This window comes from Podarcis pityusensis, assembly GCF_964106645.2.
Source record: "Podarcis pityusensis genome assembly, chromosome: 1".
NCBI lineage: Eukaryota > Metazoa > Chordata > Lepidosauria > Squamata > Lacertidae > Podarcis > Podarcis pityusensis.
The window spans coordinates 108,520,660-108,540,614 of NC_138028.1; the positions used below are offsets into that span (position 1 = coordinate 108,520,660).

The following is a 19,955-nucleotide window of genomic DNA, read 5'->3' on the forward strand; positions in this document are numbered from 1 at the left end:
AAATTTCCCATAGAAACGATATGCTTTTGTAAACCACTTTGAGGTTCTTCATAAGCAAGCAGCATGTAAGTCAAACGAAATAAATAAATTTATACACCTCACTTGCCTTTCCCCCCCCTGCCCCCCATACTTTGAATTCCCAAATATTGTAACCTTTCCTCATAAGGGAGCTGCTTTAGCTACCTGATCATTTTGCTTGCCCCTTTCTGAACCTTTCCCAGATCTGCAATATCCTTTTGGAAGTGCACTAGCCAGAACTGTATGCCAGATTCCAAGTAATGTACTGGGTGGGACCAGTGGCGTAGCGTGGGGGGTGCAGGGGGGGCCGGCCGCACCGGGCGCAACATGGGGGGGGGGCGCTCGCACTCGCAGCTCTCTGCCCCTACCTGGCTCACTCACTCTCTCTCACTGCAGTGCTGGCTGTGCGAATCCGATCCGAGCCGCTGGGTCGCCGCCCACTGTGGAGGGGGTGGGTGCCAGGCGTGCGGTGCGGAGAGAGAGCGAGGGACTATCTGGGGGAGGGACAGTGCAGCGGCCGCCCAGCACAGCGCTGAGCGCGGGAGAGAACCACACCAGACCAGACCAGGCAGCAGCAAGAAGAAGCTGGCAGCGGCGGCAGGTTAGGGGTTAGGGGGTGCAAATTACTTGCCTTGCCCCGGCTTAGGGGGCGCAAATTACTTGCCTTGCCCCGGGTGCTGACAACCCACGCTACGCCGCTGGGTGGGGCCATACATCTGCACAAAGGTGTTAGCGATTTTGGCAGCTTTTGTTTTCGATCCTTTCCCTAATGATCCCTGACATGGAATTTGCCTTTTTCACAAATTGCTAAGACTTAATTTAGCCTGTAGTAGTCTATTCTGCCGCGGCATTCCTCAAAAGACTGAGAAATTAGCCAACTGTGCTGTATGTGCTTCTTTCTGTTTCAGGAACAATTGGACGGTGAGAGTGTAAAGTTAAAAGAAACCGAAGAGGAAAGCAATTTAAAAGAAAAGAAATTTGAATCTATTATCGCCATCAAAGAAGATGAAATACGGCTTCTGAAGAAACAGCTGAAAGAAATAAGTGAGGCACAAAATTCCATGCCAGGACCAAGAAACGAGAAAGAGGTAAGATTATCAAGGGGAGGGAGGCCCAAATCTCTGCCTATAAATAACACTGTATGCATATGGAAATTGTTCATGCAGATGATCCTTGTAGAATGAGGATTAGGCCATGTATTTGGGCTCTTTGGCGCATGTGTATTATGCACATGCTCTATTCCCTCCCCCTTTTTGCATATAATTTGGAAGCAGTCGTTTTTCAAATGCTTTTCTACCTGTTGCGGAGTATGGTTTTGGAAAGCCAGTGCACATTCAGCCTTGCCTTTTGTGTTTGTGCTTCAGAGACAAATACGTTAGCTTCATTTTGCCAGACAACCTTTCAAAGTTTCTGAAAGCCATATAAAAGACGGATTATCGTAATAACTTGAGTTTCAGGCTTTTGAATAAAACGCCCATGTAATACTGTGCTAACCCACAAGGTGGTAGTCAAATATAATAACTTCTCTTCATGCATGATAAAACACACGGTCTCAGCCCTGGCCCAGCTTATTGAAGGTATGTAGTAGAGTCTCTGCTGATAGTTTTCTGGCTATATATATATATATATATATAGCTATGATCTGATGTGTAGAATATGTGGCTCTCTGTCCCAGTTTTATCATTTGTTTGAAGAGGATTGGATCAAATACGAGAAAACATTGAAGCAAAAATATTCCATAAAAGGGGGGGGGGGTGAATAATGACAAAATCTTCTAATGAAAAGGAAATGAAGCTCAGAGAATTAACTATTGGAGCTGCAGATTAACTATGTCCTCTGTGTAAGCTCTGTATCAGTGTATATAGCCTCTCCCACTCATCTCAACATCCACCCAAATACTTTGGGAATCTTCTGGTGCCTTCATGTAAATGAGGATGTGGACATGTTCAATTTCCATCTAAGACATTTTCCAAGCCATTATTTAGAACGATTGCATTTTACTTTTTTATATTAAAAGGGGAGGGGAAGGCTAGTGCCATTGTTAAGCTGCTACTGTACGCGCCTGTTTAATGTGTTGATTCATTTTGTTAGGCTGTTATAAATGCAAGCTTCTTCCTTTGTTTATACTTACGATCTTTTTTAAAAGGCAAGGAATGGAAAACATGCTTCATCTAGGCAGGAATTATCTCCGGGGGCCTTCGGTACAGCTGCCTGTGAAAGGTACATCACACTTATCCCTCCCCCCTTATTTTTTTATTTATTTAAGGAACCTGTTTTCTTTTTAGTAATCATCTCATGTTTACCCTCGTTCTCTGATTTTTAAAAAGTCAGGAGTGCTCCTGTTCTCCCTTGCCACCACTAAATATTGAAAAAAGGTAACTAGAGCCACTTTTGAGCATCGGCAGGTTTGGTCAAAGGAGTGGTTGCAACCTGTGCCCTCGCTTGCCCCCTTTAGTGTTCATGAACCTGTTTTCACCTGGGCATTCTAGCCCTGAAACAAGGAGGGACTCGGGAGCTGAGCTGGAGCTCCCCATTTCAGAGCTTCTATCACTCTGGAGGGGGAACGGGCAAATTCTGCCACTACCTTCCCTACTAGGGCCTCTTGTGCTATGTACCACAGCAGCCCTGCTCAGGGTTTGCCTGTTTCCATCCATGGCAGAGACTGCTTTGTGAAAGGTGCACACAGCCGTTCTTGGAGCACTCTGTGGTGGTGGTGGTGTTGTTGTTAATCAGAGCAACGGTGCTTGCGATTTTAGTACACATCTATCTGCACCGTTTCCCTAGTATAAACTGGCTCCCAGTCACTGGTATTAAGGCCTACTGGAGAAAGAGAAAGAGAGAAAAAGACGAGTGCAGTACCTATGCCATGCCTATATGTTTGTTTTCCCCAGAGGGGGTCATAGCAGCCATTTAGATCGAGGAGACTGTGCAGGGGGAAATGGTTAAATGCAGTCAAAATGGGAGACGACAACACACACGCCAGCTGCTTTACAGATTATTGTTTTTCTAAAAAAAAAAAAACAACGCTGCAATATCAGGTCGCAGATCTCGTACATCACGTCTCTTTCCATTCCCTGAGTCTGGCTTTCAGGTATAGCGGGTGCCAAAATTTCCCATGGTTAGGCTTGATAAAGACAAAAGAGTGGAACAGAACGTGGTGCTTTATATCTGAAATAATGTATTTTTATTTATTTTATTTTTGGAAGGGACGAACTTGAGGCTGTTTTCTGGGGCATGAAGGAAGAATTTCATCACATACGCGCACTAGCTAAAGCACAGACGGACCAGCTGAGTAAATTTAAACTACGGAGAGAACCTGTAACTGGTATCGCTTTACTGCAGCTCTTACTGTGATTCAGCTGTTTCAGTTGGGGGGGGGGGAAACATGCTTCGTTTTTGGAATATGATGTATATGATGCATGCGCTTTCCAACGCTACCCGGGACTTGCCCTGACTTTTGTGTGGCACTCTATAATTGATGAAATGGTCCTACATTGCAATAACCCTGGTGACCGAAATATAAAAAGAAATGTGTGTGTGTTTGATAGAAAAAGAGAGAGAGTGCACACACAGACACACACACACACACACACACACACACACACATGTCACTTGTGCAGTGTGATGTGGCTGTTCATTTTGCTGCAAGTGCATGTCTTGAGAAGCTGCCTGTTGCCTTGTTTTTCTTGACCTATCTGCTTGCAACACAGTGAACGCTCTTTCTTCCCTTTGCCAGTGAAGGCTGCCCCTGTTTTCTCTCTCCCACACACCTATCTGCCGTACAGAGATCATCTCCGTTCGATAACAACATGATCAGTGACGCTGCCTTTAGTTATCTGGCTGGGAGCAAAAATATAGATAGGAATTTATACGGCAGGTTTTTGGCCTGTTGTGTGGAAAGGCGAGGATGCAGATACCTACCGGAGTGCATTTTAATATCTGCTTTGTGTATGCCTCGCTGTGGTTTGCCGCACAACCTTAGATGCTCAATTTCTGTTGAAGCAGGAGAGCAGAGCACCTGTCTGTAACGTAAACTGATTTCGGCAGGGCTTGTGCAGCAATGCTCTGAGCTTATTGCTTGCACTTTGAATTAATGCATTTTGTTTTGGAGATTAAGGCATGCAGTGCTAGGCATGTCTGCTTAGAATGAATCCCCACTGAGTTCAGTGAGGCTTGCTCCCAGGTAACTGGGTATTGGATTGCAGCCTAATTCTGTTTACTGTCTTTATTTTATAAACATTTTTCAATCCTTCTCATAAGAAACCAATAGCAGCACTCCCAACAATGACTGGTTAGATGCTTCTGGGGAGCATCTTTGATCTAAACCACTGGTTTTGTTGCTGCTCAAAACCTTGTATACCACACTTTTGTCATCTAACAGTAACTGCACCTAATTTCTAGTACTGGCATTTACAGCTAACTTCATTGCACAGCATCCATAGGAGAAGGCCAGCATGTGCTGAGCTGGTGATAGCCATGTACCGCTCAGTTCAGTTCAGGTTTGCCTTTTTGGTGCGCCACAGTTAACCTGCATTTAAGTTGCTTTTTTTGTAGCTTGCCAAAAGTGGACTGAAGGCAGCCTGTGGCAAATGGATGTGAATGGCTAGGCACTAGGCGTGTGTTGAAACGGTTGCATAAGCCACAGTTTGTTAAGAAACACACACACACACCAATCCAGTCACCTGTCATTCCTCAGCTAGAGACAAATTATCTGTGACACAACCCAATTCTTGCCAAAATGAAATCGCAATAATAGGTAGAGTTATTCATAGTATCTAGAAAATGCTTTCTGTATAACATGGAATATAAATATCATCATTATATTCTATCTTAAGTAGTGAGAGAGACCCAGCCACCCCCCTGAAAAACAAGCCTGGCGAATGGATTTTATTTTGAGAAGTTTTAGCCTAACTTGTTTTTAAACATCTAATATTATCGAATAGTTTATGGAAATTAAATATAGTATATCTAATATTTAAATCACAACATTTTAGGGAAACTGCTTAGAAGTTTTGTTGGTTAAGCGGTATATAAATCTTGTTAGTGGAGAGCATTGGGCATGGCAAGGCACAAGGGCAATTGCAGGGCCTGAAATTTTGGCCCCAAACAAGAGTTCTGGCAAATTTTATTCTTGTATAGGGGAGTCAATGGGTTGGCATGGAGGAGTCACAGTATCAGTCTGTGGTGTGTCAAGCTGATAAATTGACCATGCTGGTCTTTGGGGAAATTAAATTTGTCAGGCAGTTGAAGTTACGTGCTTTAAACCTGAGACTTAGGTACTGTTTAATCATTTCCTTTTCACCTGTCTTTACAGAAATTCCATTCTCCACACCTATCCAGTGCACCGATGAACAAGCAGATGACCTCTGTAATCCTTGGGTTAAAAAGGATCTAAACAGAGGTGCCCCACACTTCCCATCCACCACTCCAAACGGGATGGGGCAGGACGAGGAAGAAAACTCTGTGGAGTCCCTTTCTCAGTTTAATGTCAAGTTCCCGCCCATAGACAACGATGCTGCTTTCTTGGAGAGCACCCCAGATGCTCCAGGAATCCCCTGTCTTGTGATGACTGAGAACATGCTTCCAGATCAGCCGTTTCATAGGGACCTTGGAGACCAGGACAGCTACAGCGAGGTGAAGCGCAACATGTTTGAGGGCCATGGCATTGACTCAAGCACTTCAGCCGCACATAACCTGCCAGCCAAATCGTCAGCCGCCCACACAAACGCACTCGTACAGAGTCCTTTGGACAACCCTCTGTGTTTTCAAGTGCCTTATGCATACAACTTTGGAGCCACTGTCTTTCCAGATGAAGATATCCGTGAAATAAAACTTCCGTCTTTAGAAGATAACAAGAGCCCTGTTGGAGTCCCTCAGCAGGTATCTGCTGTTTTCTATTTCCTTTTGTGTTTACATATGATGGTGATGATTCTGTAAAGCTGTAAAACTGAGCAGGTAGCTGAACTTGCTCAACCTAATGCGTACCCGGTGCAACATTTATTATCCCATCTGCCCACTGCTCTGATTCAAAACGTTTGCATTAGCACAACGGCCTGATATCATTGTGCCACCACTGTAATGTCATAATTTGTGATATTGTGTTTAGACCAGCAGCCGGTATTCCCTATTCTAAGCCTTCCATCTGCTGATGCAGCATGCTTTGAAACTAGGCTGCAAGTTAATCTTTTTGGGCCTTCTAGCTAGGGATATTTGAATGACTGAAGAGTATATTTAAGCTCGTTTCTTGTATGTAGACCCCAGGCCAAATGCCCACACAGGCAGTCTGTTGTACACACCTCTCTTCCAGTCAGTGCAGGTTTTCTTCCAGGCATTTCTGTGTGCACATTGTAGGTGCGTGTGCATAGTCATCTCTGGAATTGTAGAAAACAGGGAAGCTCTTTTTGTTTGTTTTTTATTACATTTTTATTCTGCCTTTTCTCTATTTGTGCCTATATGTTTTTCTCCCACCCCTTTTATCATCTCATAGCTCAGTGCATGCAGGAGTTTGCAGATTTAGTCCCTGGCACCTCCCATTAAAAGAAAGTGATGGGAAAGACACATCTCTGCCTGGCAAACTGCTGCTGCCAGTCTGAGTGGACAGTACAGGGCTATTTGGACAAATAGTCTGATCTAGTAGGAGCCTGATTCCTATGTTCCTAACCCATTGTGGTAGCTTAGGCTGAGAAAGTGACCGAGAGTCAAGGCTGAATGGAGGCTTGAACTCAATGTCTTCTCAGGCTATAACCTGTCGCTCTAACCATTGCACACTGCTTCTTCTCATCCATGCTTTGGGAGTCTGCTCTGGATTATGTGCACAGAGGATTATTTTTTTTCAAAAGCCCCTGCACATATCGCACAACCGCTTTTTTAATATGGAGCGAGAAGCTGATGAAAGACACGTGCATGCACTTTTCCGTGTTCCAGGGTCAGTTCTAAGTTGATAACTGTTCCTGCTTCATATGTACAAAACCAATGTTCATTTATTTTAGCTTCCTGCTGAATTTTTGTGTGCATGTAATCCTTCCACATTAGGCAGTTTTGTGAGCAGGCAACATGTATGGCTTCAATTCGGAAGTGACTCCAGTTTGGCTTCCTCAAACCTCACCCAAAAAAGTTATTTGGCTACTTGCCATTCTCCCATCCTTTTGTCTGCTCCTTTCTTTCCACCCCTCACTGCAGGCTGCTTCTCCCCCTACCCCCAGTTTTCTTATTTTCTTTCTCTCCTCTCTCATGGCGCTGCCTCTCCAATGTTTAAGAAAAAGGGAGGTGGCCTCTCAAGATGTGTTGCTAGTGGCAGATTGGACCTCCTTTGGTTTATTTTAGGCTGAAATCCTATACACACTTATAGGGAGTTAACCTCTTGGAACTTGGCAGGTTTAAACCCATGTGCTACATCTGGTTTAAACCCATGTGATGATGATCTGCCATTTTCGGCAGTCACAGAATGAGAGGATATAGTTTGATCTGAAATGATCCATATTAAAACTGATAAGCATGCCCGTCATTTTTTGCAAATACCTCTTAAAAACTCTGCTGTGATCTGTTTAACATACTTACCGTGGCGTTACTGTCATCTAAATCGACTAACCCTGTTGAAAGCAGATGAATTAAAGTGCAAGCGTGCGCAGGTTTTAAGAGGCATATTGATCACACTGCGTAGTGTTAATGTAGTCATGAATTACAGTCACCACTTTTATGAGTAATGGATCCTCGCTACAAATTATTGAAGATTTAATGAGCTACACCTCTTACTTTTTCCCAAGTTCATTGTAGCACTCTTAATTTTAGACACATATGCCCAAATTCCTGAGTGTGCCTTCAATCTATTACATCCTAAAATAATAATAATAATTAGCAGTTTGCTAATGCACTATTTATTATATATTCATACTAGTTTCCTTTTTCATCCTATATTAGGGGTTTAGATTTTGCATTTGAATTATTTGATGCCTGGATAGTTTTTGCTTTTGTCTTTACCGCACCAAATTCTGAGTTGGGCTGAATCAAAGCAAATGAAACTATTTCTTCTGTTACCACTGAGATTCCTGTGGTTTGTAAATCATCTGTTCGTTCTTCTTCCTCTTTTTCTCCATCATGTCTCCTGCTTGTTTTTTTAACTATTCATTTCTCAGTAGATGGCACTCTGCATTGTATATTAAAGCATGTGAAACAGCTGGTATGTGATTGCAAGTTGATAGAGAAGCATGCAGCTTTAAAAGTGCATAAGAATTGGTGTTGAACTGTCAGAATGTGCAGGGCGTGAGACTATAAAAATTCATATACTTGAAAAATAAGGAAAAGCTTACATTTTAAAATATAAGTGGCCTGTGCTGTAATTTAGTAGTAGCCAGGAAGCCTTGATATTTTATGTGTCTACATTTGGAGAGACAACTGGTGACAGAAAATACTTCCGATATTTGTTTGTTGAATACAGGAAGGTCTTTGATTAAAGTTGTGCATTTTCTCTAATCACCTAGGCAAATAAAAGCCACCGTTCCTTTAAAATCTTCTAAATTGACAGCTGCATAGATTTGCTAAACATTTTGTTACCTTTCTTGTTGCTTCCTCAATGTTTTCGTATCTTTTTAGTTTAAGGGTGATTTTTTTTTAACAGATGCAAAATCTCATCACTTTGAGTCCAGTTAACAATAGGTTGCATAAAGTTTCCATCATTTTAAAATGTGTGCTTAGCCCCCCCCCCTTTCTTTTTAGCGGCAGTAGGGAAAATGTGAAAAATGGAGTCACAAAATACTTGCTGAAAATAAGGGTCCCAATTTACAAGGCATGTTAAAAGGGCTCTGTCCCTGTTACTGAGAGAGCTGCGATGATAGCCTCATGCTTGCCCATACGAACTATAGAGCTGGCCTGGAAACCTTTGCAGGGTCTGATTTGAAATGTACTTTGTAAGACAGTGACAGCAATTCCTGGTGGAGAACATGGCTTCACTTTCACACAAAGACGGCTTGGGTCAGCCCACCATCCTGTTTGCATGGTAAAAAATGGCCAGGTTGAATACACATTGAAAGCACATAAGTCCTTGTTCTATACTATTCACCATTGCTGACATCCTGATAGTGCCATCTTACTTGCCTGATATTCTCTCCCACCCCTCCTGTAGACAAGAGCTTTCTGTCATGCATTTAGTACATGTGTTAACAAATAACAACGAGGAGAGGAAACTTAAATGCAGTGTAATTGGCAACCGTAAGTCATTAGAGCTGTGGCTCTCAGCTGATGTAATAAATTTAGCTCTTCCTTGCAGACACTAAATATAAAAACTTGAGCCTGCTTCCTTAGTATATAGCAGTTTCTTAAACACCTGGATTGAAAACTGTAATACTGAAAACAGGAGTAGAGACTGAATTGAAGGATTAGGAATTTGATTCATCCCTTCATTCTGTGTCGTCTGGGGAGCTAGTCTAGCAAGCAGGGCTCCTGATTTTGAGACAAACAAACATTAAGAGCATTTTCATCCATGTAAATGTGTGCATGTAGCTCCAGTTCAACACAACACTTCAACATTTGTATGAGTGTTATTTGGCAGGGGGAAGGTTGCATAGTTTAATTTATTTTGAGCTATAATTCATCTTTAGGACTGCAAGCGCTCACAAACTGAAAGCCATGTTTTTAAGTGCATGCTTTCTTCAGTATCTTAAAAATAAGCACCAGCATTGATTAATCCAATCAGTTCTCATGTTACCACAACTTCAGTCAGTTAAAAGGCAGATAATTAATTGGTTCACACTTCTAACAATAACATTCTTGCAAATATTCGTAGCCATACTTTTATTGGGTGGGGTTACCAGCAGAGATCCAAAATAAAAATTACAGTAGCAGCTGAATGTCATCTACAATAAAATAATAAAAATCCTGAATAAATGTGTGTTAGGCAAGAACCCTGAAGTAGAGCCTGCCTGAATCAAGCTCAAAACTCAATGAGTAAAATACTTGCAAGCTAAGGCCCTCCAGCTGGTGTGAATTTGATCAAATATTTCAAATACAGCATGCATATTGTGGCCATCTAGTCATGACTCCTATTACAGTTATTAAAACTGCCAGTTTAAATCAAGGTGGAGTTGCAAATAAGTAATTAAAAGCACACTTCCGCAGTGATATTTAAAACACGCGTCAGTGCCTAGACAGGTTTCCGAAGCAATTTACACCAACAGAAAAGTAGACTGTTTGTTAGAACTTGATGTAATTACACCTAATTAGCCTGTGTTCTTCGTGGATTGATGACTGACCAGAGTAAAAAGAAAAAAGGCCACAACAGAAATCTGCTAAGGCATTGTGGCCAGTATTAAATATTGTTTAGACAAAAAAATTACTCAGAGAAATTGTGAGTGTTCCCCCCCCTTTTTTTTTAAATAAACCACTTTGCTTCAGAATTTTTGAGATACTGGTACATATGAATGACATAGAGGCTTGCTATGCTCACACTCACATGTACATAGGCACACTTTCACACATTAGATACATAAATTATATACATTTTATTTTTAAAAGCCTTCTGAGCCCGAGTTGCTTGTTCCAGCTCCAAATCCAAGTTGCTTGTATGCCCTTATAAGTTACATGATCGAAGTGATTGGTAAGATATATTTTCTTGGTGTTTATTTTTAAAATGGGGGTACCACTTCAGTCGTAATTCTCATGTAATTTGAATATCAGTGCCCTGATATAAACATGCATTGAAATAGGAAAGTATAGTATATACATTTATCAATCCAGAATTATCAAGAATATATGTTTTAGCTGATGAAAATATTGGCAAGATTTCATTCTAGGAGTATTCATTTGAGGCCGCATATTTAGATCTACCTAGCAGCAACATCCCTAGCTGGTGAAATATTTGCGTTCATAACTCTTCTTTTTCTACCCTCTGCTTCTTACAGCCGCTCTGGAAGCCATATCACACTCAAGACAATGATGTATTGGCACTTCCTTCTGCAGACTCAGAACTTGATCAGACTGGAATATGTGAATTCTGTCAGAAAGTTTTTCCGCCATCTAGTACATCAGAGGACTTTCTGAGGCATCTGAATTCACACTTCAACTTGAAGTCCTAGTGTCACCGGAGTACAGATTTTTGTTGTTGTTGCTACTGTTGTTGTTGTTGAAACCAGGTGTTGCTGTACTTTGATTCCAGCCCAACTGCTCATCATAATTCCAGAGCTTTGCGCAACATCTATACCAGAACCAACCCGGAGCTATGTTAATACGATTTAAGCCAATTTCAAATGCGTAAAAGGAAAATAACTGCAATTCCACCAACAAAGGCATATCTTCCTGAGAACAGGGGTTGGGAAGAACTGAAGATTGCGACTATCTGGTCGAGGGGGGGAAGAAGGACTTGACTTGGTAACTATAACACCATTGTGCCTTTGCTTTCACTTTTATTCACTGGGATCTTTTTGATCATCAAAACAAATATTTACTTTTGCCATCGTGAATGATACAGTACTGAACTCCAGCTAGAAACAGATGTGATGCAGTGCTTTCAGAGCAATTCAGCTCTCCCACCCTGTGCACCAGGTTTGTAAGGGGGAGGGGGGCTTTGGGAAGATGAATTAGTCAGAGTGGAGCTTCACTTTCCACCTGGTTTAGAATTGCACCCTTAATTGTGTTCTTACTCTGTGCTGATCCTATCACGTAGAAATGCATTTGCCATATGGGCTGGCTCATTTGCAGTTAGTGTTAGTGGCCCAGTGGCCCATCCTTCTTGGCTACTGGTCCTAAGTGTGCCAGTGCTACACATAAATGGATCAGTGCCTTTAGTAAAGACATTAACCGTGACTAGTGGCCATCAAGCAATCTCCTAGGAGGCTGTTTGGAACAGAATAAAAAGTTAGCTAGAGCAGGGCTTTGCTTCTTTCGCTTTGTCCTTTTTCAGGATTGGTGAGTGGTCTCACTAGGTGATCTCACTTAAATTATATCACTGCTATAGTAACAAACCTGCCTCTGGGAATGAGGATTCCTGTTCCTGAAACATAAATTCCATTTAAGGCTAGCATAGAATATTCAAACTGACCTATGGTGTCGTGTTTACTGCATAAATATTGGACTCGCACAATCAGTGTTTGTGTGTCTTCTCTCCCAATCTCAAAAAAACAAAAAGTCCCTGTTGCAAAGGGAAGAAGCTGGTGCCTAAACTGAAATGAATTCACCCTGTGATTTGTAAACTGCATAAGCCAGGTCACTGACTTTGCGACGATGTGTAAGCAAGCTCTTTAATTTTGGGTGTGGAGAAGGCAGTTTCACACAGGGAAACTGTTTCTGTGTGGATTTCCCCGTTCCCCTATCCGATATAGTTGATAAGCATCAGTAGAGGATAAAAGCATTTGCTTGCAATAAATGTTAATTTTGTGGAGAAAAGTGGTAGCGCGATAGTAGAGCATATTATTGGCATGCAGAAGACCCCACTGTCAATCCCTGGCATTTCCTGATAGGGCTGAAAAACGTGGCAAATAACTACTAGTCAGTACAAACAGTACTGAGTGTGGTATGGCTTGATATAACGCAGCTTCCTGTGTTCCTATACTTACCTTCCCAAGCATCTTGAGGGAAGATAGGGATCCTAGGTCCATCCTTCACAATTTCCCAGGCAGCTCTTTTGCACTTTCCTCACCATTACCTTTCCTCCTTCCTCATCCCCCTCTCCGAGCTTTAGGAAGCTGGAAGCATGCCTTAATTCCTGCCAATTGAGCAGGCAGAAATGGCTGCCAGTCTTGGTGTTGGTGGGCAGTGGGGAGGACCTGAGGCCTCGAGAGTTGTCAGTAGATGAAGGGCCCAGGAGTTGCAGGGAGGAGCCGTAAGCCAGCAATAGAGCAGAGAACATCTTCTGCCAGACAGAAGAGGCAATATTGGACTAGGTTTGTCAATGATCTGGCAATAGTTAATGTCAGAACAATAGATGGCCCTGGATGAAGACAATCTGTTTGCGTCAAAAAACATGTCTCACCAGCTAAATGGGGCTGAGATGAACATTGTAAAAGGCGTTAATAATATATAATGAGTACACAAACATTTAGCTTTATTGGTGTATTGCATGCGGAGGTTTGTGGTGAGTTTTTTTGAAAAACAAAACATTCCCATTTTAGAGGTGAAATAAGTTGTTAATTCTGAGCGTTTTATAGCCATCAGGCTTCACCTGAGACACTTCAAGCCCCACCACCACCACCACCAGTATAATATTTTTCAACAAGCTGATCATGTTTGCAACGTGATAATCTTGGACTGGTTTGTTGTTGTTTTTTGTCCAGATGTAATAATTTTATATAGTTAGGAGTTTAAAAACTGTCTGTATATGCTGTTAATATCTAAACTTCTTCACTTTTCCCAAATGTCTAGTATTTACATAAAAGTCCCAATTTTGCAAATCGAAAGGATGGAGAAAACCCGGATGTCTTGCATAATTTAAGCGCATTTGGATATATAGACATTTTTGTACAACTTTGGTTACAGCCTCTCATCTGTTTCTGAAAAACTGTTAACTGCCTTTGTGCTAAAATAAACTGCATTGTGCAGGGTTTTGGCTCTGGTGTGACCCAGAATGTGTGTTCGGTCCGATAAAACTACCAGGCCAAGCCTTTTACAAATCCATGTATGACATAACACGTTCTGAGACTTTTCTTTAGGTTTGCTTATGAATTGTGCTCTTCAGGGTATACTCTGGAAAGAGAACAAACCGCATTTCTTGAAAAAGGGCCTTCATCTTGAAGTTAAAAGTAGTAAGATGTGATGGCAGTATAATAAAGGGCTAACTGGGATTTTTTTTTTTTTTAAGTCATGTATTTTGCATTGCCTAGGTTTCTCTCTACACATATTTCCTGTGAGCTGGCACATATTACTCTCTCTACATGAATGAACAGTGCTGGCTTAAACAAGTGGGGCAGCAGAATCCCCAGAAATACAAAAAAAATGTTTTTCAAAAACACAGCATTAAAAGGGGGGGGGGGGATTCCCCTTCCAAAACAAGAAAACAAATAGAAACAGGCCAGTAAGGTACTACAAACACTGAGAGTTAGGTAGAAAAAAATGAAAATGGGCTGGAATGAGCTTGCTTGCTTGGCCCCCTTACATCTTAAGTGTAGGGATGGGGAATCTGTGGCCTTCCTGTTGGGACTCCTATTCCATCTGCTTGCCTAGTTCCCTTAGCTGGTGGAAATTGTATTTTAACAATTGGAGGGAGGGTCACAGGTTCTCTACCAGCGGTTCTCAACCTGTGGGTCCCCAGATGTTGTTGGACTACAACTCCCATCATCCCTGAGCTCTGGCCTTGCTAGCTAGGGGTAATGGGAGTTGTAGTTCAACAACATCTGGGGACCCACAGGTTGAGAAAGGCTGGCTTAGATAGTGTCCTGCAAGGCTGACTAGCTGAAGCTCTGTACTGGAGCTTTTCTGTTAGGGGTGAAACACTTGGTTGCATATCAGTTTCTAGAAGCTTTCACATTCCTTTTTCATCTTCCAACTCTTAAGATACACCAGCAGTCCAGTGTATGAAAGATCAAGGAAGGACTGCAAAGCAGTTGACTTAATTTATATTTGAGAAGAAGTCAACATTGTGCTCTTCTGATCTTTCTGTCAGCATATTTCTCCATGCTGCAAAGAATGGTTCCTTCCCCCCCCCCCCACACACACACATGTGTTCTGGAGGGTTCTCCCCACTGCAGCAGATTTGGAGGGGGGAAGACCCATTGCACTTCTAGCAGGAACCCTTTTGCAGACTTCCACCAGCACACTGCATTAGTTGAATCTGGGCCTCACAGTATGCTCTGCCGTCTCCCTTTCAGCCACTCAACTTAGTAGTGGATCTAACAAGCAAGCAAAGAATAAGTAAGCTTAGGCATCTTAAAATCAGATGCTATGAGGGTACAGCAGCTACTTCATCTTAAGGAGTTTAGCTTATACAAAATTCCATACAATGCAAATTTCACATCTTTGTAGAATGCTGCATATTTAAATTTATGAATCGCTTCTCACGATAAAAAGTCGCTTAGAAATTTATAGCGGAAAGTAAAGTACAGTAATAAAAATATGTAAGCATAATTAAGAACATAAGTAGATGGGGGCGGGGATTCAATCGTTGGCATTACCCAAATGCCTGGGGAAACTTGATACATTGCTCCAATTAGGTGCTGGTAGGCAAGTAAATTTGCACCCTGAGCACCCTCCAGTCTAACGCAACTTTTTGAGGGCGAATGACTATTTCTGCTACTGCTGCCAGCGGGGACATCTGCTTTATTATGCTCACCAGGGGACGCGCAGGCAGTAGGAAACACTAATACTCCTAAAAAGAGGATTGAGCCCAACAGGGATACAAATTATTTCTTCAAGTAGTGGACGAAAGTAGAGTGGGGGCGGCAGAGCCAAAAAAGACATTTTGTCCCTGCTTTCTTCCACCTTCTCAAAGGTGCTGGTCTTCCTTCTCTTTGCTCCCCACACCTTACAAGAGACAGGTGCATCTTTTTAACCATAGTTGGACCCACAAAGCACACTTAGGTGCCAGTGGATTTGAGCCTCCCAGAGCTGACTTAGGCATGAGTGGGAGAGGAAAGACTGGTGCTGAGGTGAGGTTCCCACAACCGTGGCTGCTCCGTGCACAGGTTTTTCCTTTAGCATATATGTATTTATTGCATGTGTGAGCTCGCTCTCACACACACACCTTTTCTCTCCCTCTCTCTGGCTACCTCGCCAGCTGCTTGTAGCTCCAGTAATTAGACTGTCACCGCTCGTTAGAGGAGCGAGGGAAACACACTTGTGACAGATTCCACTAGTTCATCGAGGGGGTGCGATCTTCGAAGGGAAATTTAGTACATTAATTTGAGGTCTCAGCTCTGTCCTTTTCTGGAGGTTCCCTCTGCAGTCTGTTTATTGCCACACTCAGCTTGGGCTTCTTTTTCCCCCTTCGCCTTCGGAGCCCGCCAATAAACTTTAGATTAGATTAAATCAGCCATTTGACATTTGTCAGGGGTTTGGTGCAGGGGCGCGCGGAGGCGCGGGCGCGCGCCTTTCTCTCCCCGCTTGTAGCGCCGCTCTGTCGACTGAAGGGGGCGCGCTGCGGAAAGGTCTCTCTCCTTTGGCGCGCACAGGCCCAAGCCTTTCTCTTTCGACCCCCAGAACATGGAGAGGGAAGCTGAGCAGGGGGCGTAGGGTGGGGGTCGTCACAATCACCACCACCACGACACCACAAAAACCTGTTCCGCTACCCAAGTCGCCGAGGCTACCAGGCACAAGCAGCCGAGCGACACAGCTGCCCGCGCCACCTCAAAATACGCGCGCGCCCCGGAGGAGAAGCGCTTTTGTCGCCCTCCGACATCCTCTTCCCCTCCTCTTTCCTTACGATTCATGCAAGGTTAACTCAGCAGAGGAGGCTCAATCCAAATGGCAACTGGCGTTGCATTTATTTTACTTTTTTATTTATTTTTTTATTATTTAAAAAAAGAAGAAAAGGGGAGGGGGGAACCTGAAGGAAAACGGGGGTGGGGTGGGGGGGACGGAATCAGAAATAGGGAAAGAAAAGAGGAAAAAGCAGCAGGCTGATTACGAGGTGTCAAAACTGCCAGGAGCAAGAAGGTGATAGCAATCAGGGGTGAGAAGAGTGCGCCATTCGTGCGGGGCAGCTAATTATCCGTCTCATTTGAGGCAGCCGCGTTCGAGGCAGCCGCGTTCGCCTGCTGAACGGTGACAGATTGGCGCGGAGGAGAGGGGAGGTGTTAAAACAATGGAGCCGGGCTTGCGAGCGCTGCTGCATGCTAATCAGGACGGCCTCCTTCCTGCTTGCTTGCCTGCCTGCCTTTCCCTCCCTCGGCTCGCCGTGATCCCGCCTTCCCCTTCTTCTTCTTCCCCGGCGCCACAGAGGGAAAAGCTCCTCGCAAATGCTGCCTTCATTCCCCCCCCCCCCAGCAAACCCTCTCCGGCTTTGCACACCCCAGCGCACAGGCGCGCGCGCTCGTTTCCACGAATCGGGGGTGCAATCCTGACTCCCCTCCATAAAGCCATGCGGTGGGGGGGGAGGGAATCTCCCGCTGTCTTTAATAATCCCACCCCCTAATTACACGGGCGGGAGCGGGGCGCCGAGCGAGGGCGGCCGTGGCTGATCTTGCGCGGGCCAATTAGGCCGGCGTGCCACCGGCTGGCGCTCCGGGTTTCCCCTGTTCTTTCTTTGCTGCGGGGAGAAGGAAGGCTCCTTGGCATTGGGGGGGGGGGGGAGGCGTTCCCTTCACTAGATCGGCCTTGATCCGACCGGCTTTCATTGTGGAACTTGGACCTACAGGCACACACGCATACCCACAAGCAAGGGTTCCAACTTGAATAAAATATGGGAGAAGGGGCAGGTGACAGGTCATCCCCAGCCCGCATAATAGATCATAAGACGTGGCGCGCACACATTATTTGAATGACAATGCTCATCAACTTTGTGGAGGCCCAAATATTTTAGGGGGGGGGGGCCGAAGGGATCTCGGTCCCTAGGAGTTGGCTGCTATGCACATAGGCCATTGTAGAACCTGTGGTTTCGAAACTTGGAGTGCTGTCCATCAACTCTGCATAGGAATTGCGGAGGCCTTCTAAAGATAGCCTGCTCCTTTATATGGCCTTTGGCCTTGTTTGGGACTTGTGCTGAGATCCTGTGCAGACTTACCTGGGGGACTTGTGTCTGAGTCGACCTACATGCATTGCTCTGCACGTCTAAACCTATGGGTGTTTATTTGGAAGTCCTATTTGGAAGTTCAAACAAGCACGTTTAGGGCTACTGTTATTGTTATTAATAATAATTTCTGTCCTGCTTTTCTGCTGGTGGACCATCCTTCCATCCTGCTTTTCAGCCAGCAGACACTCCTTCAAAGTGGGTTAAATAAATATCTCAGTTTAAAATACATACAAATATAATTAGCAGCACTATTTCATACGCATTTCAGCCTAGGGCAATTTAAAAAGCCAACAGCTTAGAAGTTCAAGCTATATGTGTGTGTGTGACGCTTTTATCCTTCTTAAAAGTTAAATTCTGTGGATACTTGGGAATAATGCCCATTGAACTTATTAGGACTTACTTCTGAGTAAAGATATATAGGGTTGCACTGTAAAAGTCCATTTTTGCTCCAAGTTAGGTTTCAGCAGAATTGGGCTACATCACTTTATTGAAGTAGAATGAGTAAAAAAATAGGGTATTTCTAAAGGAGTCTCCAAAGAAACAACAGCCTTGTCCCAATGGGTTACTAATTCCTTGTAGATGTTGCTGCTCAGACTACTTATTAAACCACTTAGTGACCCACTTTTAACCAAGGAGTGGCAATACTTGGACTTGCAACCCGTCATCGAGAGTTTCTAGTCATTTGACTTTTGTTAGTATTGACTCCCGTTTCTGGGGGAAAGGCAGGATATAAATAAATATTATAATTAATAATAACGCATGCTTGTTGTTATTTCTCCATTTCTTTTGACCTAGGAACCTCTATTCCCTACCTAATAATAATGTGCCTTTCTCTTATCCTCAAAGTTTGCAAATGATTTCATGCCTTCAACGTAAGCGGATGCAATGTTTCTTTAGCCTCCCTTCAGAAATTACAAACTGGTTTCCAGTATAAAATTTAAAAGCCCCAAATCTAGTGTAAGTAGTTGAAAGGTGCAGCCCTTAGTGACACTTAGGAAACCACAATTCCCTCTTATTTCTCATACACAAAGGTGAGTGTTGTTGTTTAAGTTGCCCAAAAGGCACCATCCATGCATGCCAAAGAGGGAGGTATTGGTAGACTGGCATCCCCAAGCTTTGCACAAGAAGAAAAATATTTGGTAATGAAGCCCAAGTGTGTCCCCACCACACACACAAATGGTGTCCTGATGATGACACGAGTATGTTCAGTGACCATGGAACGCTGACGGTTGGGATGGGGATAAAAAGTTGGGAGAGAGCAGGAATGGAAAGCTGTATGATGGAGAAGAGTATGCCTGAAAGACCAGAGTTCTGAATAGGAACATTTCACACTGCAACATTTTGCACATGTTCCATTCTCTTTTACAATGCAATATGCATGGTTTGCTTCATTGGTTACATCACAGCCATAATGAAGTGTGGTCAATGGTTGCTTTCAATGCACCAGAAGAGTAAGCCATGTAGGATGCCAACCTGCAAGTAACTAGTAGCTTTCCAGAAGCGAATCAGACGTCCTGCAGACCTGGTGCAAGGTTTCTGGAAGTCAACAGGAGAAAGAGTGTGTCACATGTGGGTGGGGTAGAGGAACTTGTGAGATTGTCTGCCTCAGGTATCCAAATAACTTGACCAGATTTGGTTACCATGTAACTTGACTTGAAGGTGGCAAGGTACAATTTGCTATTTCTCCTCAGGCAGCAAAATATATTGGGCTGCCTTGTCAGGATTCCACAGGCACACACAGCAGATGACCAGGAAGAGAACAATAAATGCCACGCTTGTCTGCAGATCCTACTTTGGGCTCCACTAAGACAGCAGCTACACCTTACCTGTTCCAGCTTTGACCACCTGGCCTCGCTACCCGACCTGCTTCTCCTCCGGGATTTCGTTGCTGCTGCTTTTGTTGTCAAACCACTTCCTAAAAAATGTAGCGTCGTGAAGCACCCGGAGTCTCTTATTAGTCGTATGAGGCAGAGGAATGAGCGCTGGATTGTTTACTGTCAAAGCCTTCTCAGTTTCCATTCCATCCTGCCCCTAAAGATTTTGATTACTATACACTTCCCTTTAACATTAAAATATTATTTATTACAGATTTACACAAACTGCGCGTGTGAGTTTCATGTGAAGGGAACAACATATTGATGCTGGATAAGAAACAGTATGAGCTAAATGATTATATATCCACGCATTAACAAGGCAGAGAAGGAAGGATCTCCCCCTCCCCCAAGCCCACACCCTGAGAGGTTAAAGGGCGCGTGTGGACCAGATCACCAGGAATGCCACAAAATGAGCC

At 43.6% G+C, this 19,955-nt stretch overlaps 1 protein-coding gene across 6 annotated transcripts in view; it reads left to right on the top strand.

The window, feature by feature from the left end:
- Positions 1–13,568, top strand: part of TANK (TRAF family member associated NFKB activator) — a 36,556-nt gene extending 22,988 nt beyond the window's left edge. For 5 of the 6 annotated variants that reach the window (XM_081008326.1, XM_081008327.1, XM_081008324.1 and 2 more), the window contains 5 exons: positions 927–1,106; positions 2,165–2,238; positions 3,225–3,343; positions 5,333–5,898; positions 10,911–13,568. In XM_081008326.1, the coding sequence (XP_080864452.1) occupies positions 927–1,106; positions 2,165–2,238; positions 3,225–3,343; positions 5,333–5,898; positions 10,911–11,084 (1,113 nt within the window). In that variant the 3' untranslated portion in view covers positions 11,085–13,568. The remainder of the gene's footprint in view (positions 1–926; positions 1,107–2,164; positions 2,239–3,224; positions 3,344–5,332; positions 5,899–10,910) is intronic. The other variant, XM_081008329.1, reaches the window with a different exon arrangement.
- Positions 13,569–19,955: the final 6,387 nt, after the last annotated feature.